This window comes from Syngnathus typhle, linkage group LG16, assembly GCF_033458585.1.
Source record: "Syngnathus typhle isolate RoL2023-S1 ecotype Sweden linkage group LG16, RoL_Styp_1.0, whole genome shotgun sequence".
Taxonomy (NCBI): Eukaryota; Metazoa; Chordata; class Actinopteri; order Syngnathiformes; family Syngnathidae; genus Syngnathus; species Syngnathus typhle.
The window spans coordinates 4149322-4165662 of NC_083753.1; the positions used below are offsets into that span (position 1 = coordinate 4149322).

The 16341-nt window shown below is 43.9% G+C and overlaps 2 protein-coding genes across 3 annotated transcripts; one reads left to right on the plus strand and one right to left on the minus strand.

Moving 5' to 3' along the window:
- Window positions 1-1560: 1560 nt before the first annotated feature.
- On the minus strand, window positions 1561-5499 carry LOC133169594 (uncharacterized). The gene is made up of 3 exons (XM_061301934.1): window positions 5496-5499; window positions 3988-4124; window positions 1561-2203 (listed from the first exon to the last, which is right to left on the minus strand). The coding sequence occupies exons 1-3, from the start codon at window positions 5497-5499 to the stop codon at window positions 1631-1633; spliced, it is 714 nt and encodes a 237-aa protein (XP_061157918.1). The 3' UTR covers window positions 1561-1630.
- Window positions 5500-5507: 8 nt separating this feature from the next.
- srp54 (signal recognition particle 54) lies at window positions 5508-12341 on the plus strand. 2 transcript variants are annotated; one of them, XM_061301066.1, is made up of 17 exons: window positions 5508-5717; window positions 6214-6266; window positions 6418-6547; window positions 6738-6829; window positions 6896-6980; window positions 7056-7160; window positions 7239-7305; window positions 7541-7598; window positions 7949-8099; window positions 8176-8324; window positions 9035-9135; window positions 9204-9290; window positions 9392-9465; window positions 9535-9643; window positions 10358-10528; window positions 10604-10699; window positions 12019-12341. In XM_061301066.1, the coding sequence occupies exons 3-17, from the start codon at window positions 6470-6472 to the stop codon at window positions 12108-12110; spliced, it is 1515 nt and encodes a 504-aa protein (XP_061157050.1). In that variant the 5' UTR covers window positions 5508-5717; window positions 6214-6266; window positions 6418-6469; the 3' UTR covers window positions 12111-12341. The 2 variants fall into 2 exon arrangements, with proteins under 2 accessions (XP_061157050.1, XP_061157049.1); XM_061301065.1 differs by having other exon boundaries at window positions 5512-5717; window positions 6203-6266.
- Window positions 12342-16341: the final 4000 nt, after the last annotated feature.

Genomic DNA, 16341 nt, shown 5'->3' on the forward strand with positions numbered 1-16341 from the left:
TGCCAATAAATCGTAGAGCATTATATCGATTAATTGATGTGTATCGATGTATCGTTACACCCCTAGTATTATACATGGGTACAGGCTTTTTTCCAGCATCAACATGCCATTTTTAGGTTGCGTATTATACATGGGGGCGCATTATACATGGAAAAAAACGGTAATTTATTGTCCTTAAATCTTGGGTGCGTATTATACATGGTGAAGGAATGGGGTCGAAATACAAAAAGTCCTGCCTAGCTACAAAAACAGATATGCTCAAATCTCATTGAATAAAGTACATAAACAGAAAAGTATATTCACATATTAAATCAATAAAAGAAACATTTTAAGCATATAATTATACTTACACACCAAATCAATAAAGAAGACATACATTTTTGATAGGTGGTAATGACAAAGGTTTTTATAACTTTATGATTTGATATATATTTCTGAGCACTTTGAAATAACAAATGTTTTTTGATATATTGCCTAAATACTAGGGGTGTAAATCGCGGGTTTTGTCACGATACGATATCATATCGATACAAAGAACTACGATACGATATTTGCCGATATCTTAAAGCCTTCTGCGATTCATTCACGATATATCGCGATATAGCAGCGCCAAGTTCCTGGGGGTGCACATCAGTGAGGATCTCTCCTGGTCCACCAACACCGCATCACTGGCAAAGAAAGCCCAGCGCCGCCTGTACTTCCTGCGGAAACTCAGGCGAGCGAGCGCTCCTCCGGCCGTCATGACTGCATTTTACCGCGGCACCATTGAGAGCGTCCTCTCGAGCTGTATTGCTGTTTGGGGTGGCGGCTGCACTGACTACAACTTGAAGGCCCTGCAGCGCATAGTGAACACGGCTGGGAAGATTGCTGGTGCTTCGCTCCCCTCCTTGAAGGACATTTACACCTCCCATCTCACCCGCAAGGCGACCACGATTGTGAGTGATGTGAGTCACCCCGCTCACTCTTTGTTCGAGCTTCTGCCCTCTGGGAAGAGGTACAGAAGCCTGCGCTCCCGCACCACCAGACTCTCAAACAGCTTCATACTCCAGGCTGTTAGGATCCTGAACTCGCTCCCCCGTTCTGCGTAGCGTCCTGTACTTTTACTGTCTGTACTGTCTGTATGCACACTGGCTCTTATTTGTTGTGTTATCTGTTTATTTATTATTTATTATTACTCTTATTATTTATTGTTTGTGCCTTTTTGTTTATGATGTTTTTTACTTTTGCGCTATGCTTGCTCGCTCCGTTTTGCTCCTCTTATTTATTGTGTTATCTGTTTAGTTATTATTTATTCATCACTCTTACTATTGATTGTTTGAATTTTTGCCTTCTTGTTTTTATATTGTGTCGCGTACTTGTATGTCTATCGTGTTATGTGTCTCGTCACCGTGGGATAGAGAAAAACTTAATTTCGGTCTCTTTGTGTGTTGTGACATGTGGAGAGATTGACAATAAAGCTGACTTTGACTTTGACTTTGATATAGTGCTCTACGATCGATTTCTTTTTTTTTTAATAAAAAATATAGAACAATAACCGGATTTATAACAATTCATACGCAAAATCAACAAGGTATTGCAAACTCTTTATTTAGGAAATTACAAGAGTATTGTAGTATACAAAGTGCTTATTTTAACACTGAACTTTGATGTCGTGTTTTTTCTTTAAATGTGCGGCAAGATTTGTGCTCCCTGAATATTTGATCACCGCATTCCTGGTCTTTTGTCTCCGGAACATCTGGCGCACTTCCTCCTCGTGGATCTGCAGTGCGGGTGCGGCCTCTGCAAGACAGAGAGTGGGCGACAACGATGATAGAGGTGTGGACAGAGCAGTTGTGGGGAGAGGTGAGTATGTAGATTGTGCTGCAGGAAGTCCCATTGTGTGGGAGGACCGATCAAACCTGCAGTAGAACTTGTTTAGCTGGTTAGCAAGCCTTGGGCTCTCCACAGGACTTTTCTTGTAGCCCGTGACGCTCTGCAGACCTTTCCACACTGTTGAGGGATCAGGATTGGCGGAGAGGTGTCTCTTCAGGTTCTCCCCGAAACACCTCCTGGCTTTCCTTACCTCCCGGTTCAGTGTGTTTCTGGTCTGCCTGAACAGGTCGCGGACGCCGCTCCTGTAGGCCTCCTCCTTGACTTTGCGCAGCCTCCTGAGGTTCGGTGTAAACCAAGGTTTGTCGTTGTTGTACGTGCAGAAGGTCTTAGTCTGCACACACAGATCCTCATGATTGGATCGCTACCCTGTCAATCAATCAGTCGTGCCCTCTCTACCTACCGAACTTGTTTATTGGAGAATCACGCCCCTTTATATCAGACATGCCCAAACGTCAGCGGGAGCGGTACCTTCGGCTATCGTAATTACCTTTATGACGTCAAAAGACGGACAGCACAGTGCAAGGTATGCAACAGAAACATTTCAGACAGCCAGACGACTTTGTCCGTTTGAAGTTTATAGAGCTCTGGCGTCTCCAGATGTTACAGATGAAACATAAAATGTTTCTAATGCTCTTTAATGTGTTTCTTCTTTCAGATTTTTTTCAGATTATTTTTTCACATTTGCAACTCAAATGTGTCAGACACTGTCGTCAGAGGTTCATTTGTTTAGATTGAGCTGTCAATCATGTATGAGGTAATTTCTTTTTTGTTTGATTCCATGGTGTATTTTACTGAATATCAGTAATTACAGCGCAAATCCAAATGATTGTAATATTTTTTAAACAGGTTAGACACATTGGACAATGATGGTTACTTAAAGTTACTTATATCTTGTCTTTTCACGTTACTAAAATCAGATTCTGCGGGTAAAATTGCAATAATAAGGTGACTTGACTTGGACTTGACCTATTTAAGGATTTGACTTGGACTTGACTTGACCTATTTAAGGACTTGACTTGACTTGCCCAAGGAAAAAATGACTTGGGACTTACTTGAGACTTGAAGGTTAAGACTTGAGACTCACTTGAGACTTACACATGTGTGACTTGGTCCCATCTCTGGTGTAAGGAATAAACTATTGAAAGTGATTTTGATTAAATTCCCCAAGAATCAACATTACTTTGTACGGAAGAGGATTAGGGCCAGTGAAGAAAAAAAAAAACGAGGGGTGACAGGATTCGTACTTTTTTTCTCAGAATTCTGACTTTATTCTCAGAATTCTGACTTTAAAGTCGGAATTCTGACTGTATTCTCAGAACTGACTTTAAAGTCAGAAGTCCCACTTTCTGACTTTAAAGTTAGAATTCTGAGAAAAACACTCAGAATCCTGTCACCCCTCGTTTTTTTTTTTCTTGACTGGCCCTAATCCTCTTCCGTGACTACTTTGTTTACTGTTTTAGACTAGCGCTATAAATATTACGACAATAAGAACGATGTCATTTCTAAAGACGCACTGCTGTTCTGACAGCAGCTGAGTGGCTATCACAGTCGAGGTGTCTCGACTTGTCTGTGTATTTTATGTTGGTGAAAAATTAACAATCCAGGACCTGGATCAAACTGGTGTCAAACTCATTTTTTCGTGGTCCACATTGTAGTCATAGCTTCTTTCGGAGGGCCATTATGAATGTCAACCTAAATAAATGTATGAGCACCTCATATTATATACAGTAAAAGCTACAAAACAAACTGATTCAATTATGATTAAAAGTGAACACAATTTGAAATTCTAGTAATGACACACGAATTTGATGAACAATTTGTCTTCCCGGGCCACATAAAACGATGTGGCGGGCCGGATCTGGCCCCGGGCCTTGAGTTTGACACCTGTGATCCAGGTTCTCTCGTTGAACAGCCTTCTCTGATTTCCATCGGACCACAAACACACCACAACCGTCATAGTGTCTGTCACTGTTAGCAAAAACACACAGCAACACACACAAACTGAATATGTGCCGATGCAATACAATCAGACCGACAACATGAAATCTCAAATTTCTCCAATTCTCCACGCATGCACGAGTAGCAAGTGGCTGACCAGGCCTTGCGCGAACTGACCAGTGGTTTGGCGATCCTGCTTACAACGCGCCTCGTAATTAATATTGGACAATCCCACGGCACAGCTGAACATCTCTCGCGGCGCACAGTGGTTGGCAAACACGGGATGAGTGGATGCGCGGAGGTTGAGGAGGCAACTTAAGACGGCTGCTCTCTAGGGATGGGCGGATCGATACCAAAATATCGATATATCGATCCAGGCTGCTCATTTTTGAGTATCGATCTCCCTAGCTAAAATATCGATACTTACAATTATTTAATTATATTTTTCCTCATTTTTTTCTGCTCCAATTTGACGACTTGCACTCATGCTAGCACTACTTTTCCTTCCGCCTGCTGCACCGGCGTGTCCTGCTCTGCTCTGCTCCCGCCCCCTTTTCTCACAAGCCAAGCCACCGCGGCGGCCCAGTCCGAACGCAAGAGAAGTCTGGTTTGGGGATATTATATTTTACTTAATAACAACGAGGCAAAATGTGAAATATGTCACAAAACAATTAAATATTGTGGCAACACCACAAACTTGACAAAACATTTAAGCAAAATTCACCCCACGGTTCATGAAGAGCTGCAGTTGAAACGTGCCGCAGACACTAAGGCAGCGACGGAAAACCCTGCAGCCACACCGAGGCTAAGGTACCAAAGTACCCTAGAAGCAGCGTTTCAGAAAGGCAAGACATATCCAGGTATCAGGTGCTAACCAAAAATCGTAAGCATTTGTGGTTGATGTGCATCCGTGACGAATGGTGCTGGGACTCTGTGGTGGGATGCAAGCACTGCTCGCCTCTGGCGAAGTTTGTGATCTTCAGGCTTTTGGCGTCCTGAACTCTCTCCCCCGTTGTTTACTTGTATGTTACTCGTGTACTGTGTCTCGTCACCGTGGGATGGAGGAAACGTAATTTCGATTTCTTTGTGTGTCTTGGCATGAAGGAATTGACAATAAAGCTGACTCTGACTCTGACTATTTGAAGCAATAATTACTACGCTTTAGTCAGTCATTTATAAATAAAGTTACGAGATACGAACCTGCTCGTTTGCTGTCCCGTGCGCGCACGGAGCGCGGTGGTGCGTTTACGGGCAGTCGGAGAAATCAACGCCAACAAAAAAAATTACATCCAGCCTAGTTAAGACCATACCAAAGACTATAAAAATGGGACCCATTGCCTCTCTGCGTGTGTGACGATCATTGGGACTTAAAAAAAAAAAAAAAAATTAAAAAAAATCATAAAAATTGGGTGCGTATTATACATGGGTACAGGCTTTTTTCCAGCATCAGCATGCCATTTTTAGGGTGCGTATTATACATGGGGGCGCACTATACACGGAAAAAAACGGTAATACTTTTTTCTACAAAATTCAATAGATGACTCTCCAAGAGCAAGAATGCCACTGCATTTAAATTGTTTTTTTGGCGGGAATTTACACTTCCGGTATCGATATTGGATCGAATATCGGGTATTTTGGGTAGGAAATACTTGGTATCGGATCGATTCCAAAATCATTGGTATCGCCCATCCCTACTGCTCTCTCCCTTCAAACACGAGAGGCAGTTGCGCGTCGCGCTATCACTTGGGTCGGTAGGTGGCGACCCGGAGACGTGAGCGTGTGCGCGGCGCGTAACGAAGAAGGAAAGACCACGCTAACTTCCGGATTAGGGCACTGATGACGACGAGCAGCCTGAGCTAGCAACTGTGACGGAGGGACAAACTAATTCGGGAGTGAAAACGTTTCAGGTGAGACTCAGCAGCGTTTTCTTTTCTTTTCTTGCGGATTTGTTCGCTTGGGTCGATTTTGCCCGGACGGCCGCCGCGCGACATGCGAGGTAATTGCTAATCTAGCATTGGTTAGCTGTCTGTTAAGTTTGTGTCTCGACAGACGTGTCAGTCGAGCATTTGTAATCACTCGTCAGCCACTGACTGAAATGTAAATTTGAGGAACAAATTCCAACGGTAACATTTATGACCTCAGGTGGTTATTAGTTGACTGCGCCAAACGTTTTGGTGACACGTGAACGCCGCAATATGTGTTGGTTGTTTTCCAGTTTGTTCTTTTTTTTTGTTTAAAAAAATAAGTAGCAATTTTGTCTAATGTTAAGATGTTTGAAGATTAACTACAACCATTATACAAGCAGTAGAGAGAACGGAAAGATGGATGGGATGTGAAGTAGTTCTACCGTTTCCATGGTGACGTTCTGTTGTGCAATACATTAATTCTTTAGTGTACTGAAAGGGTTGGTGCTTGTCAGCTGACCCGCTTGGTCGAGCGTCTTCCGCCGCCCATATGTGAGTATCGTTTCGTATCCATCACGTTCATTTTAGTCCCCATTTTTTCAACTTTCAATTTGGGTGTCAACATCACCATGTGTTTTTCTGAATCCTGAAATGTATAACATGAATGTATCAACGCGTGTGTGTATGCGTGTTTCCTGAGCAGCGGCGCAAGCGTGTAACGCGGACGGTGCGGGCGCGCAGCATCAGACGTCATCATGGTGCTCGCCGATCTGGGACGCAAGATCACATCGGCACTGAGGTCCCTCAGCAATGCCACCATCATCAATGAAGAGGTAGCGCTCCTGAATTTCTGCCCTTGCAGCACATCTTGTTGGTTTCATGTCTCATCCATTGCGGTGTCGTTTGGAGCCAAAAATAGGAGCATTGTGTCCACTACCCGGCCGGGGACCTGATGGTCCATGAGATCAAGATTCCTATAAAGCCAGTCAAGCATTAGGCCTTGGTTTTGTCTCCTCCTGCCAGGTCCTCAACTCCATGCTGAAGGAGGTGTGCGCCGCCCTCCTGGAGGCCGATGTCAACATCAAGCTGGTCAAGCAGCTGCGAGAGAACGTCAAGTGAGATGGTGACAAAAGCGCATCCCCGGGCTTCCCCTTTGACATCCGACCCTTTTGTTCTCGCAGGGCCGCCATCGACCTGGAGGAGATGGCGTCGGGTCTGAACAAGAGGAGGATGATCCAGCACGCCGTCTTCAAGGAGCTGGTCAAGGTCAGAGTGGCACAAAAAAAGAAATGACGTAATCAGCGGCAGTGGCGTGGAGCCTTTGTTGTTGTACGCCCGCAGCTGGTGGACCCTGGCGTGAAGGCCTGGACGCCCTCCAAAGGCAAGAACAACGTCATCATGTTTGTGGGCCTGCAGGGCAGCGGCAAGACCACAACTTGCTCCAAGGTGCCACCTTGCTCACCTTCCACACAAAACTCATCTTGGCAATAATAATCAAAATCAAGATTGAGTTTTGCCTTGCAGCTGGCGTATTACTACCAGCGCAAAGGCTGGAAGACGTGCCTCATATGTGCCGACACATTCCGAGCCGGTAAGCCATGCACTCAGTAGTTTAGTGTTTTGGGCAGATTCTAACATTTTGTCGGAGAAATATGAATAAGTTAACTTGTTTTTTGGGTCCTTTAGAACTTGGTACAAAGGCTTAGTTGAGTTGTTGAGCTTTAAATTCTGATACTTTTTTGGAGGGGGGGGGGGGGGCTAATACCGATCATTAAAATGGCAGGGACCTATGCTTGACGCGCACCGGCGGTCTCTCCTCTCCGCAGGCGCCTTCGATCAGCTCAAGCAGAACGCCACCAAGGCCAGGATACCCTTCTACGGCAGGTGAGACAGAGTGAACTGCGTGTTCTTGGTGCACATTTTTTGGCCGATTCATGTCCAGGGAGTAGCATATTTTGCAAGTGACATGTTGGGATGTTGTATTGTAAAGTTTAGCCTCGTCTAGTCTTGACTGTTGGTGCGGGATTTTGTTCTGGTGAAAATAAATAAAGTTCTATCATCATGCATATCATCACTCTTTTAGGATCTTGCTCAGTTGAATTCCGATTCGTCCTGCCGCTGCGTCGTTGTTGCCTTGTGGATCCTCATCCATGTTGTATTCAGGTTGCGGTTGTGTCATCACGCGTGTTGCTGTCAGGTTTTCACTGACTGGTGTCACCTTTTGTTGCCTTCAGTTACACAGAAATGGATCCAGTGGTGATCGCTGCGGAGGGCGTGGACAAGTTCAAAGGCGAGAACTTTGAGATCATCATCGTAGACACCAGCGGACGCCACAAACAGGAAGACTCGCTCTTCGAGGAGATGCTGCAAGTCTCCAACGCCGTGGTTAGCACTTGAAACAGCTCACCTCGGCTCCTCAACCTCCACCGTCGGTTATCCTCAGCGGCGTTTGTCTCCATAGCAACCCGACAACATCGTCTACGTGATGGACGCGTCCATTGGTCAGGCCTGCGAGTCTCAGGCCAAAGCCTTCAAAGACAAAGTGGACGTGGCCTCAGTCATCGTCACCAAGCTGGACGGCCACGCCAAAGGAGGCGGAGCTCTCAGCGCGTAAGCAGAAAAATAGCAGACTGTGTAGAATTTTTTAGATTTAGAAGAAATTCAATACCGTTTTTTTCCATGTATAATGCGCCCCCATGTATAATACGCACCCTAAAAATGGCATGTTGATGCTGGAAAAAAGCCTGTACCCATGTATAATACGCACCCAAATTTTGACTCCTACTTAAGTCCGTGAACGTAAAATTATTTCAGAAAAAAGATCATCTTTGGGAACAACCGGATGTTATTCTGCCGGTCAGTATCGCTGCGCATGCGCTAGCATACTCAATAGCGAAGAAATGTTTCGGATTTCTGTAGGGTACATTGTGACAGCAAACGAGCAGGTGATCTCGCAAGCGTCTGATACGAGAGCATTGTGTTCGTATGGAGTGTGTTTGAAGTGAACAGCAGAGAAGAAAGCGCATCTGTCATGGCGGACTACATATGATATCCGGATTTAGAAAAAAAAAAAATATATATATATATATATATTTTTGTACCCATGTATAATGCGCACCCCAGATTTTAGGACAATAAATTAGTTAAATTTTGCGCAGTATACATGGAAAAAAACGGTAATTGTTTAATTGGCTGAATTGTTTTTTTTTATCTTACCCCATCGGCCAGTCAGCATCAAGGATACAATTAACATAGGATAAATCTAAACGGCACCATCTTTTTCGAACTTTTTGTGTGACGGGCGGCTGTTTTGGTGTCAGGGTGGCGGCAACCCGCAGTCCCATCATCTTTATCGGCACGGGCGAGCATATTGACGACTTTGAACCCTTCAAGACACAGCCGTTTGTCAGCAAGCTCCTCGGTACGCTGTCCCGCCGAAGGGCCACAAGCAAGCTGGCCTCCCGGCTCACCGCTTTCGTCTTCCGCCAGGCATGGGTGACATTGAGGGCCTGATCGACAGAGTCAACGAACTCAAGCTGGACGACAACGAGGAGCTGATCGACAAGCTCAAACACGGTGAGGAGGCCTCACGCGTGGTCGGCGGCATGCCGCCTACGCGGCGCTCCTCGTCCTGCGGCAGCGTGGGACGGCTTTGATGCTGATCCTCTGACCTTCAGGCCAGTTCACCCTCAGAGACATGTATGAGCAGTTCCAGAACATCATGAAGATGGGGCCCTTTGGACAGATCATGGTGAGCCCCCTCACAGGACCACTTGCCGACATTTTGAGCACCAAGCCATGTGTTTGTGCGTGTGCACAGGGTATGATTCCGGGCTTCGGAACGGACTTCATGAGCAAAGGAAACGAGCAGGAATCCATGGCCAGGCTGAAGAAACTCATGACCATCATGGACAGCATGAACGACCAAGGTAATGCTCCCTGACATTTTGCTTCTGCTCTGTGATTCTTTGCTTCTGCTCCGCGATTCTTTGCACCCAAGGAAATCCCACCCACACGTTTGTGTCAAAGCCGCAAAGCAGAATCAAAGAATCGCCGAGCAGAAGCAAAGAATCACGGAGCAGAAGCAAAATATCAGGAAACAGAAGCAAAATGTCAGGGAGCGCAATCAAATATTTTACATCATTTCACAATTTTTTTTGCAATCTGGCATTTTTTATTTGAACTTTTTTTTTTCTCATTTGGTATTTTGAATTGATATTTTTTGCTTGCGACTTGATACTTTTTGCTTGTGTTTTAAAAAGTTTTCTTTTAACTTTGTCACAAAATAAACACCATAGATGCGCTCCGACCGGCCGTTCACGCCTGCGTTGTTCGTAGCAGATAGCTGTGGATGCTTCGCACATAATTAAACGAAGTTGCAGGTGATCCAAAACTAATGAAAATTTACAGATGGTCGGCAACGAAAAAAAAAGTCACTGTCAACAACCAAAGACAACAAAAATGCAGTTGCAGACGACTAAAATAAATAGCTGGCCACTGAAAAATAGTTGCAGATGTCGGGGACAACAACTCAGAACCCATTTGACAAATCAAACGAGTTGCACACGGCTCAACAATGCCATGTCTGCCTCACGGTGCCACTGTCGCCGCGGTAACCGCCCGAGTGACTGCGTCATGTACAGAGTTGGACAGCAAGGATGGTGCCAAGCTGTTCACCAAGCAAGCAAACCGCATCCAACGGGTGGCCCGCGGGGCGGGGGTGGCCACGCGGGACGTCCAAGAACTTCTCACCCAATACACCAAGTTCGCCCAGATGGTCAAGAAGATGGGCGGCATCAAAGGCCTGTTTAAAGGTGAGACCTCACTCGGAAGGGCCACCTCCATCACACGTCTTGTGACTCATGTCCGCTTTGCCCGTATCGTTTCAGGAGGTGACATGTCCAAGAACGTCAACCCTTCACAAATGGCCAAACTCAACCAGCAGATGGCCAAGATGATGGACCCCCGTGTGCTTCACCATATGGGTAAAGCTCCGTCACATAGTTAGCGAGTCCCAGATGGTCAACCAGTCAGAGACTAAGAGCCACATTTTTTACTGTGTCATCGCAAGGAGCCACATCATACACATGAGCACACATGAACCCCCCCACGCGCACACACACCCCTCTGCTCAACCAAATTTATTGTGACATTATTATGTCATGCACCAACATGATAATGATAAATTGACTCCTACAGTCCTAAAACTACAGACCAAAGACCACATTTTCAACAATGAACATTGTGTGCATTGTCTCACACAGACAAACTCTCAGTTCAACAAATTCCACAAACAAAAACATAAGTTTTTTCACTTACTATGTATGGCGGGACAGACCATTCGTTTGAGTTTGTCGTTTTCAGGAGACAAGATTTCCATAACGTCACAGAGGCATAATTAACGAACTCCACTTCATTGTATGGCTTTTAGCCCGTGCAATGTTCCAAGCCAGTTGAAACAATGCAAGTGTGACAGTCTCTGAGTGCTTCGTAATTTTTTTTGAAAAACTACCTATTTTTCTGCCTGACTTTTCAAAGTCTCCAAACTTGTGCTTGCGAAATTCAGTCCCTTTTCCAAAGTCCTTATCGATATTGGCATAAAGTGAGCTGAAGTGGCGCTGACCATTTGAAGCTTTTAAATGCGCCAATGACGTCCGACATATCAGGCAGAACTGCTTGCCATAGCGTTCAACAAGAAACAACTTTAACTCTGTTAAAAACGTCCTGTGTTCATCGTCATATATTCGTTTAGCTGTGCATTTTTTCCTTGCCATTTTGGCAAGCGTCTTGTCAGCTTTTCTGTACCTAATGGGCCTCCGTAGTCATAGTCGCCATTCATTAAAAAGCCAGCAAAACCAATCGCTCTGTTTGTCCCTCCTCCTTTGCGGGATTTCACCTCATGCGCATGCGCGTGTGACCAAAATACGAAGCAAATACGCACGAAAAATAAACACAAATGTTGATATGAACGTAAAAGAGCCGCACAAAACCAGCCAAAGAGCCGCGTGCGGCTCGCAAGCCGCGGGTTGGCCACCGCTGGTCTTGCCCATGCTCTCTGGGAATTTCAAGCTATAGTAATGACAAACAGGTGCCACTAGATGGTGGCATTGTGTTGCTTGGGTTCACAGCTGGTGAATCGCAACCTGTCTGCTTTTGTATAGAACATTACATTTTGTGCATTCTCAAGATGAAACTGTTCTAAAATAGTCCATGAGTGTGAGAGACTACTCTTAGGCTTGTATTTGGAAGAAACCAAATTGAGTTGACTTGAGTTGATTCTGCCTCTGACTTGCACACTTTGCAGGTGGCATGCAAGGCTTGCAGTCAATGATGCGCCAGTTCCAGCAGGGGGCGGCAGGAAACATGAAAGGAATGATGGGATTCAACAACATGTGAGCTGCACGGATGCCACCGCGACAACCGGCGTCCTCTGGATGGAAGAGTTGTTTTGTTGTTTTGTTTTTTTTAAATTCCGATGAAGATGCTGTGTCTCGGCTGGACGATGGGCGTGGCAAATAAAGTTTCTATTGGTCCATTAATCTGGTCCTGCAATCGGAGGTCATGTGAGCTGAGTGGTCATAAATCATGAAAGTTTTCACAATGAAATAAAAAATTTCCATTCTCAAATCGGCTCTTCTGTTTGTGTGGGATACTTTCAATATGATTTTATTTCTTGATATCATTTTCCAGTCTGACTCAAAGATCTGTGTACTAACCTTGAAAAAGAATAATGAAATGTACAATTGGCCTTTGTTGATAAAATCCTCTAAATATAGCCTTACCTAAATTTTGACCCGGACTGTCTCAGTAATTATAGGCCAGTCTCAAACCTCCCATTCATAGCAAAACTTCTTGAAAAAGTAGTAGCGCAGTAGCTTATTGATTACATGGTCGCAAATAATTGATATGACTCTTTTCAGTCTGGTTTCAGAGCTAATCATTCCACTGAGACAGCACTTGCTAAAGGGACTAATGATCTCCTCATAGCTACGGATTCAAAGACTTCATCTGTATTGTTACTACTTGATCTTAGTGCTGCCTTTGACACTGTAGACTTTAATATTTTATTAGGGCATCTTAAAAGTTGTGTTGGTATTTCAGGGTCAGCACTAGGCTGGTTCTATTCCTATCTATCAGACAGGACGCACTGAGTGGTCCATGGCAATACGTCCTCTGAGCTCTATAATGTTACGTGTGGTGTCCCACAGGTATCAGTTCTCGGATCAATTCTATTTAATATTTACATGATTCCGCTTGGGGACATTATACGTAAATATATTAGTTTTCAATGCTACGTAGATGACACCCAATTATATATGCCGTTAGCGATGACAGATCCGTGGGATTGTTGTAATCTTGAGGTGCGCCTGGCGGAGATCAAGCAATGGATGTCTCTAACTTCCTTCGTCTTAACCCAGATAAAACTGAGATGTTGATAATTGGTCCAACTTATTATCAACTCTTACCATTTATTTCCGTGTATAGTGCGCAAAATTTAACTAATTTATTGTCCTAAAATCTGGGGTGCGCATTATAATGGGTACAAAGAAAAAAAAAAATTAATTTATTTTTTTTAATTTTTTTTTTTTTAAAGAAAGTCATGGTACAACAAAACCAACAACAGGACTGACCGACAAAGTCGTGGAACAAAAAGACAGGGTGACATTACCAAAGACAGGAACAGAAAGCAAACAGACATCATGACAGTAACACATGCAATGATCCGACGGTGAGCGAGGGGCAGACAGGATTTAAATACAAAACACGTTACATCGATTGAGGTGACACAGGAAGAGAGGGGCGACGCGAACAGAAACTATGGCAACCTAGACACATAGCAAAACTGGGGACGAGACATGACAAATCTCCCCCGAAATAAAACTCACCTTTCTTCTTGTTTGTTGTCAATCGCGCATCACATTCAGCCATCCTTCCCACCACACTTAGTAAAATTCATAATTGACGACACATCGTTTGATGCGATGGTGCAATCCTTGATGGTGTGTTGTTTTTATTGTTTGTTTTTTAATCTGCATCACGGACCGGACGTCATGCGGAAGCAGTATGACTGCGCATGCGCGGAAGCAGTATGACTGCATGCGCACTATGGGTCAGCTGGTGCAGAACGGATGCGCAAGACACGTCAGCTATTTACTAATTAGCGAGAGTTCGGTTTAATTAGCAGTTTCATCAAAATGGATAAGAGAGCAAGTTATACTGTAGCATTTCGAAAGAAAGTCATTGAAGTGGCAGAAGAATTAGGCAATAGGGCAGCTGCGCGCCAATTTGACGTCAATGAGTCAAACATAAGACTCTGGAGGAAGAAAAAAAATCAATTTGATAAAGCGAAGGCTTCAGCAATATAGTCCTCTTCTCTTCTTGACTGACAATGAATGTGATAGTTTAATACAATCAGCAAATAACAAAATGCGTATTACAGGTAATATTTTATTTCACAACACTTTGCCTTGTTCCTTTCGTCTCTGCTGTTCACTTCAAACACGCTCCATACGAGCGCAATGCTCTCGTATCAGACGCTTGCTTGATCACCTGCTCATTTGCTGTCTGTCACAATGTACCCTACACAAATCCGAAACATTTGTTGCGGCTCCGAGTCACGACGAGGGGCAAGTTTTGGTTTCCAAGGGTGTTTTTATTCCTCTTCAACGTCTCTCCCATACAGAGCCGCCTTTTTCAGTCCGCACGCCTCTTTACCGTGCGCGCACGGAGCGCGGTGGTGCGTTTAGGCATTGGGACTTTAAAAAAAAAAAAAAAAAAATTAAATTAAATTTTTTAAAAAATTCATAAAAATTGGGTGCGTATTATACATGGGTAGAAGGTTTTTTCCAGTATCAGCATGCCATTTTTAGGGTGCGTATTATACATGGGGGCGCACTATACACGGAAAAAAACGGTATTTAAGGAAACCACTATAATTATAGCTAATCGTACTATCACTCAAAGCGATACTGTTATCTCGGGGTAATATTTGACCAAATGCTCTCCTTTCAAAAGCACATTAAGAATATAACCACAATTGCGTTTTTTTTACCTTCGTAATATTGCTAAGATTCGTCCGATCCTCTCGACCGGTGATGCGGAAACTATTAAACATGTGAGGTAAATTTTGGATTCTATGCGTCTCTGTATGTCACCTTAAATGGTGACCTAGCTGCAGTGAGGAGACCATAAGCTATTTCTGCGGTACAGAGAAGCTCTAGTTTCAGTAATGTGTAGTTACTTAGAAAATGGAAGGACCATTCGTCCGTGACCAGAAAGACCCTTGCCCTTTTAAGGGCATCGGAAGTAACCAGTAGAGTGAGACTCGAACCGCAGCTGTTGTCTTACGAGGTACAAATGATGGGGAAGAACAGATCGAGAGGCGGCAAGAGCAAGAGTCGCAAGGGCTTATTTGGGGCGAACATCTGTGCCGCTGAGAGCTGAAACATCTTTGCTTTTGGGGCCACTCAAACTTTTGGAGAGACATCACTCTGACATCGGTTGAATAAAATATTTTCCCAATCAGCCGTATGTCCCCGAGGTGCTTCCTTACCCGGGCCAGCCATTGTCCACCGAGTGTTTTTTGGAGACCAGCGAAACATCAAAGATCATTCACCACACGTGTTCGTCACGTCGTGCCTGGAATACTGTAATGCATTATTCTGTGGTCTTTATCTCAACAAGACGGTTTGAAGCAAACAAAATAAAAACAGTCGATTACCGTTTTTTTCCATGTATAATGCGCCCCCATGTATAATACTAAAAGTGGCCTGTTGATGCTGGAAAAAAGCCTGTATCCATGTATAATACGCACCCAAATTTTGACTCCTACTTAAGTCCGTAAACGTAAAATTATTTCAGAAAAAAGATCATCTTTGGGAACAACCGGATGTTATTCTGCCGGTCAGTATCACTGCGCATGCGCTAGCAAACTCGATAGCGAAGAAATGTTTCGGATTTGTGTAGGGTACATTGTGACAGCAAACGAGCAGGTGATCGAGCAAGCGTCTGATACGAGACCATTGTGTTCGTATGGAGCGTGTTTGAAGTGAACAGCAAAGAAGAAAGCGCATCTGTAATGGCGGCCTCCGTATCATATCCGTATTAAAAAGATTTTTTTTTTTTTGTACCCATGTATAATGCGCACCCCAGATAATGCGAAAAATTTAACTAATTTATTGTCCTAAAATCTGGGGTGCGCATTATACATGGGTACAATTTAAAAAAAATTTTTTTTTTTTTTTGTTTTTTAAGAAAATCATGGTACAACAAAACAAACAACAGGACTGACCGACAAAGATGTGGAACAAAAAGACAGGGTGACATTACCAAAGACAGGAACAGAAACCAAACAGACATCATGACAGTAACACATGCAACTAGAATTTTGCAATTTCTGGAGAAATTGCGTGTGAAGGCGAAATGTATGAATAACTTCTTCGGGGAATGCTGCCGAACGATGTGGAAACGTGTTGAATTACTTGAGAAATGTAGAATATTTGGAGAATTTGTGGTGAATTTCAAAATAAAAGATGTGAAGTTTTTGGTAAGTTGTGGAATAGGTAGAAAAATGATGAACAGTTGAAAGTTGGAATGGGTTGAATCGGTTGAAAAATGTAGAAATGAG

Bases quoted from the DNA above. Each gene is read 5' to 3' on its own strand.
- LOC133169594 (XM_061301934.1), bottom strand. The intron at 2,204-3,987 runs GTCAGTTCGCGC...CTGTGTGTGCAG, and splicing joins GCAGGATCGCCAAACCACTG to ACTAAGACCTTCTGCACGTA.
- srp54 (XM_061301066.1), top strand. From the start codon at position 6,470: ATGGTGCTCGCCGATCTGGGACGCAAGATCACATCGGCACTGAGGTCC. The intron at 8,325-9,034 runs GTAAGCAGAAAA...TTTTGGTGTCAG, and splicing joins GGAGGCGGAGCTCTCAGCGC to GGTGGCGGCAACCCGCAGTC. The intron at 10,700-12,018 runs GTAAAGCTCCGT...CACACTTTGCAG, and splicing joins CCGTGTGCTTCACCATATGG to GTGGCATGCAAGGCTTGCAG.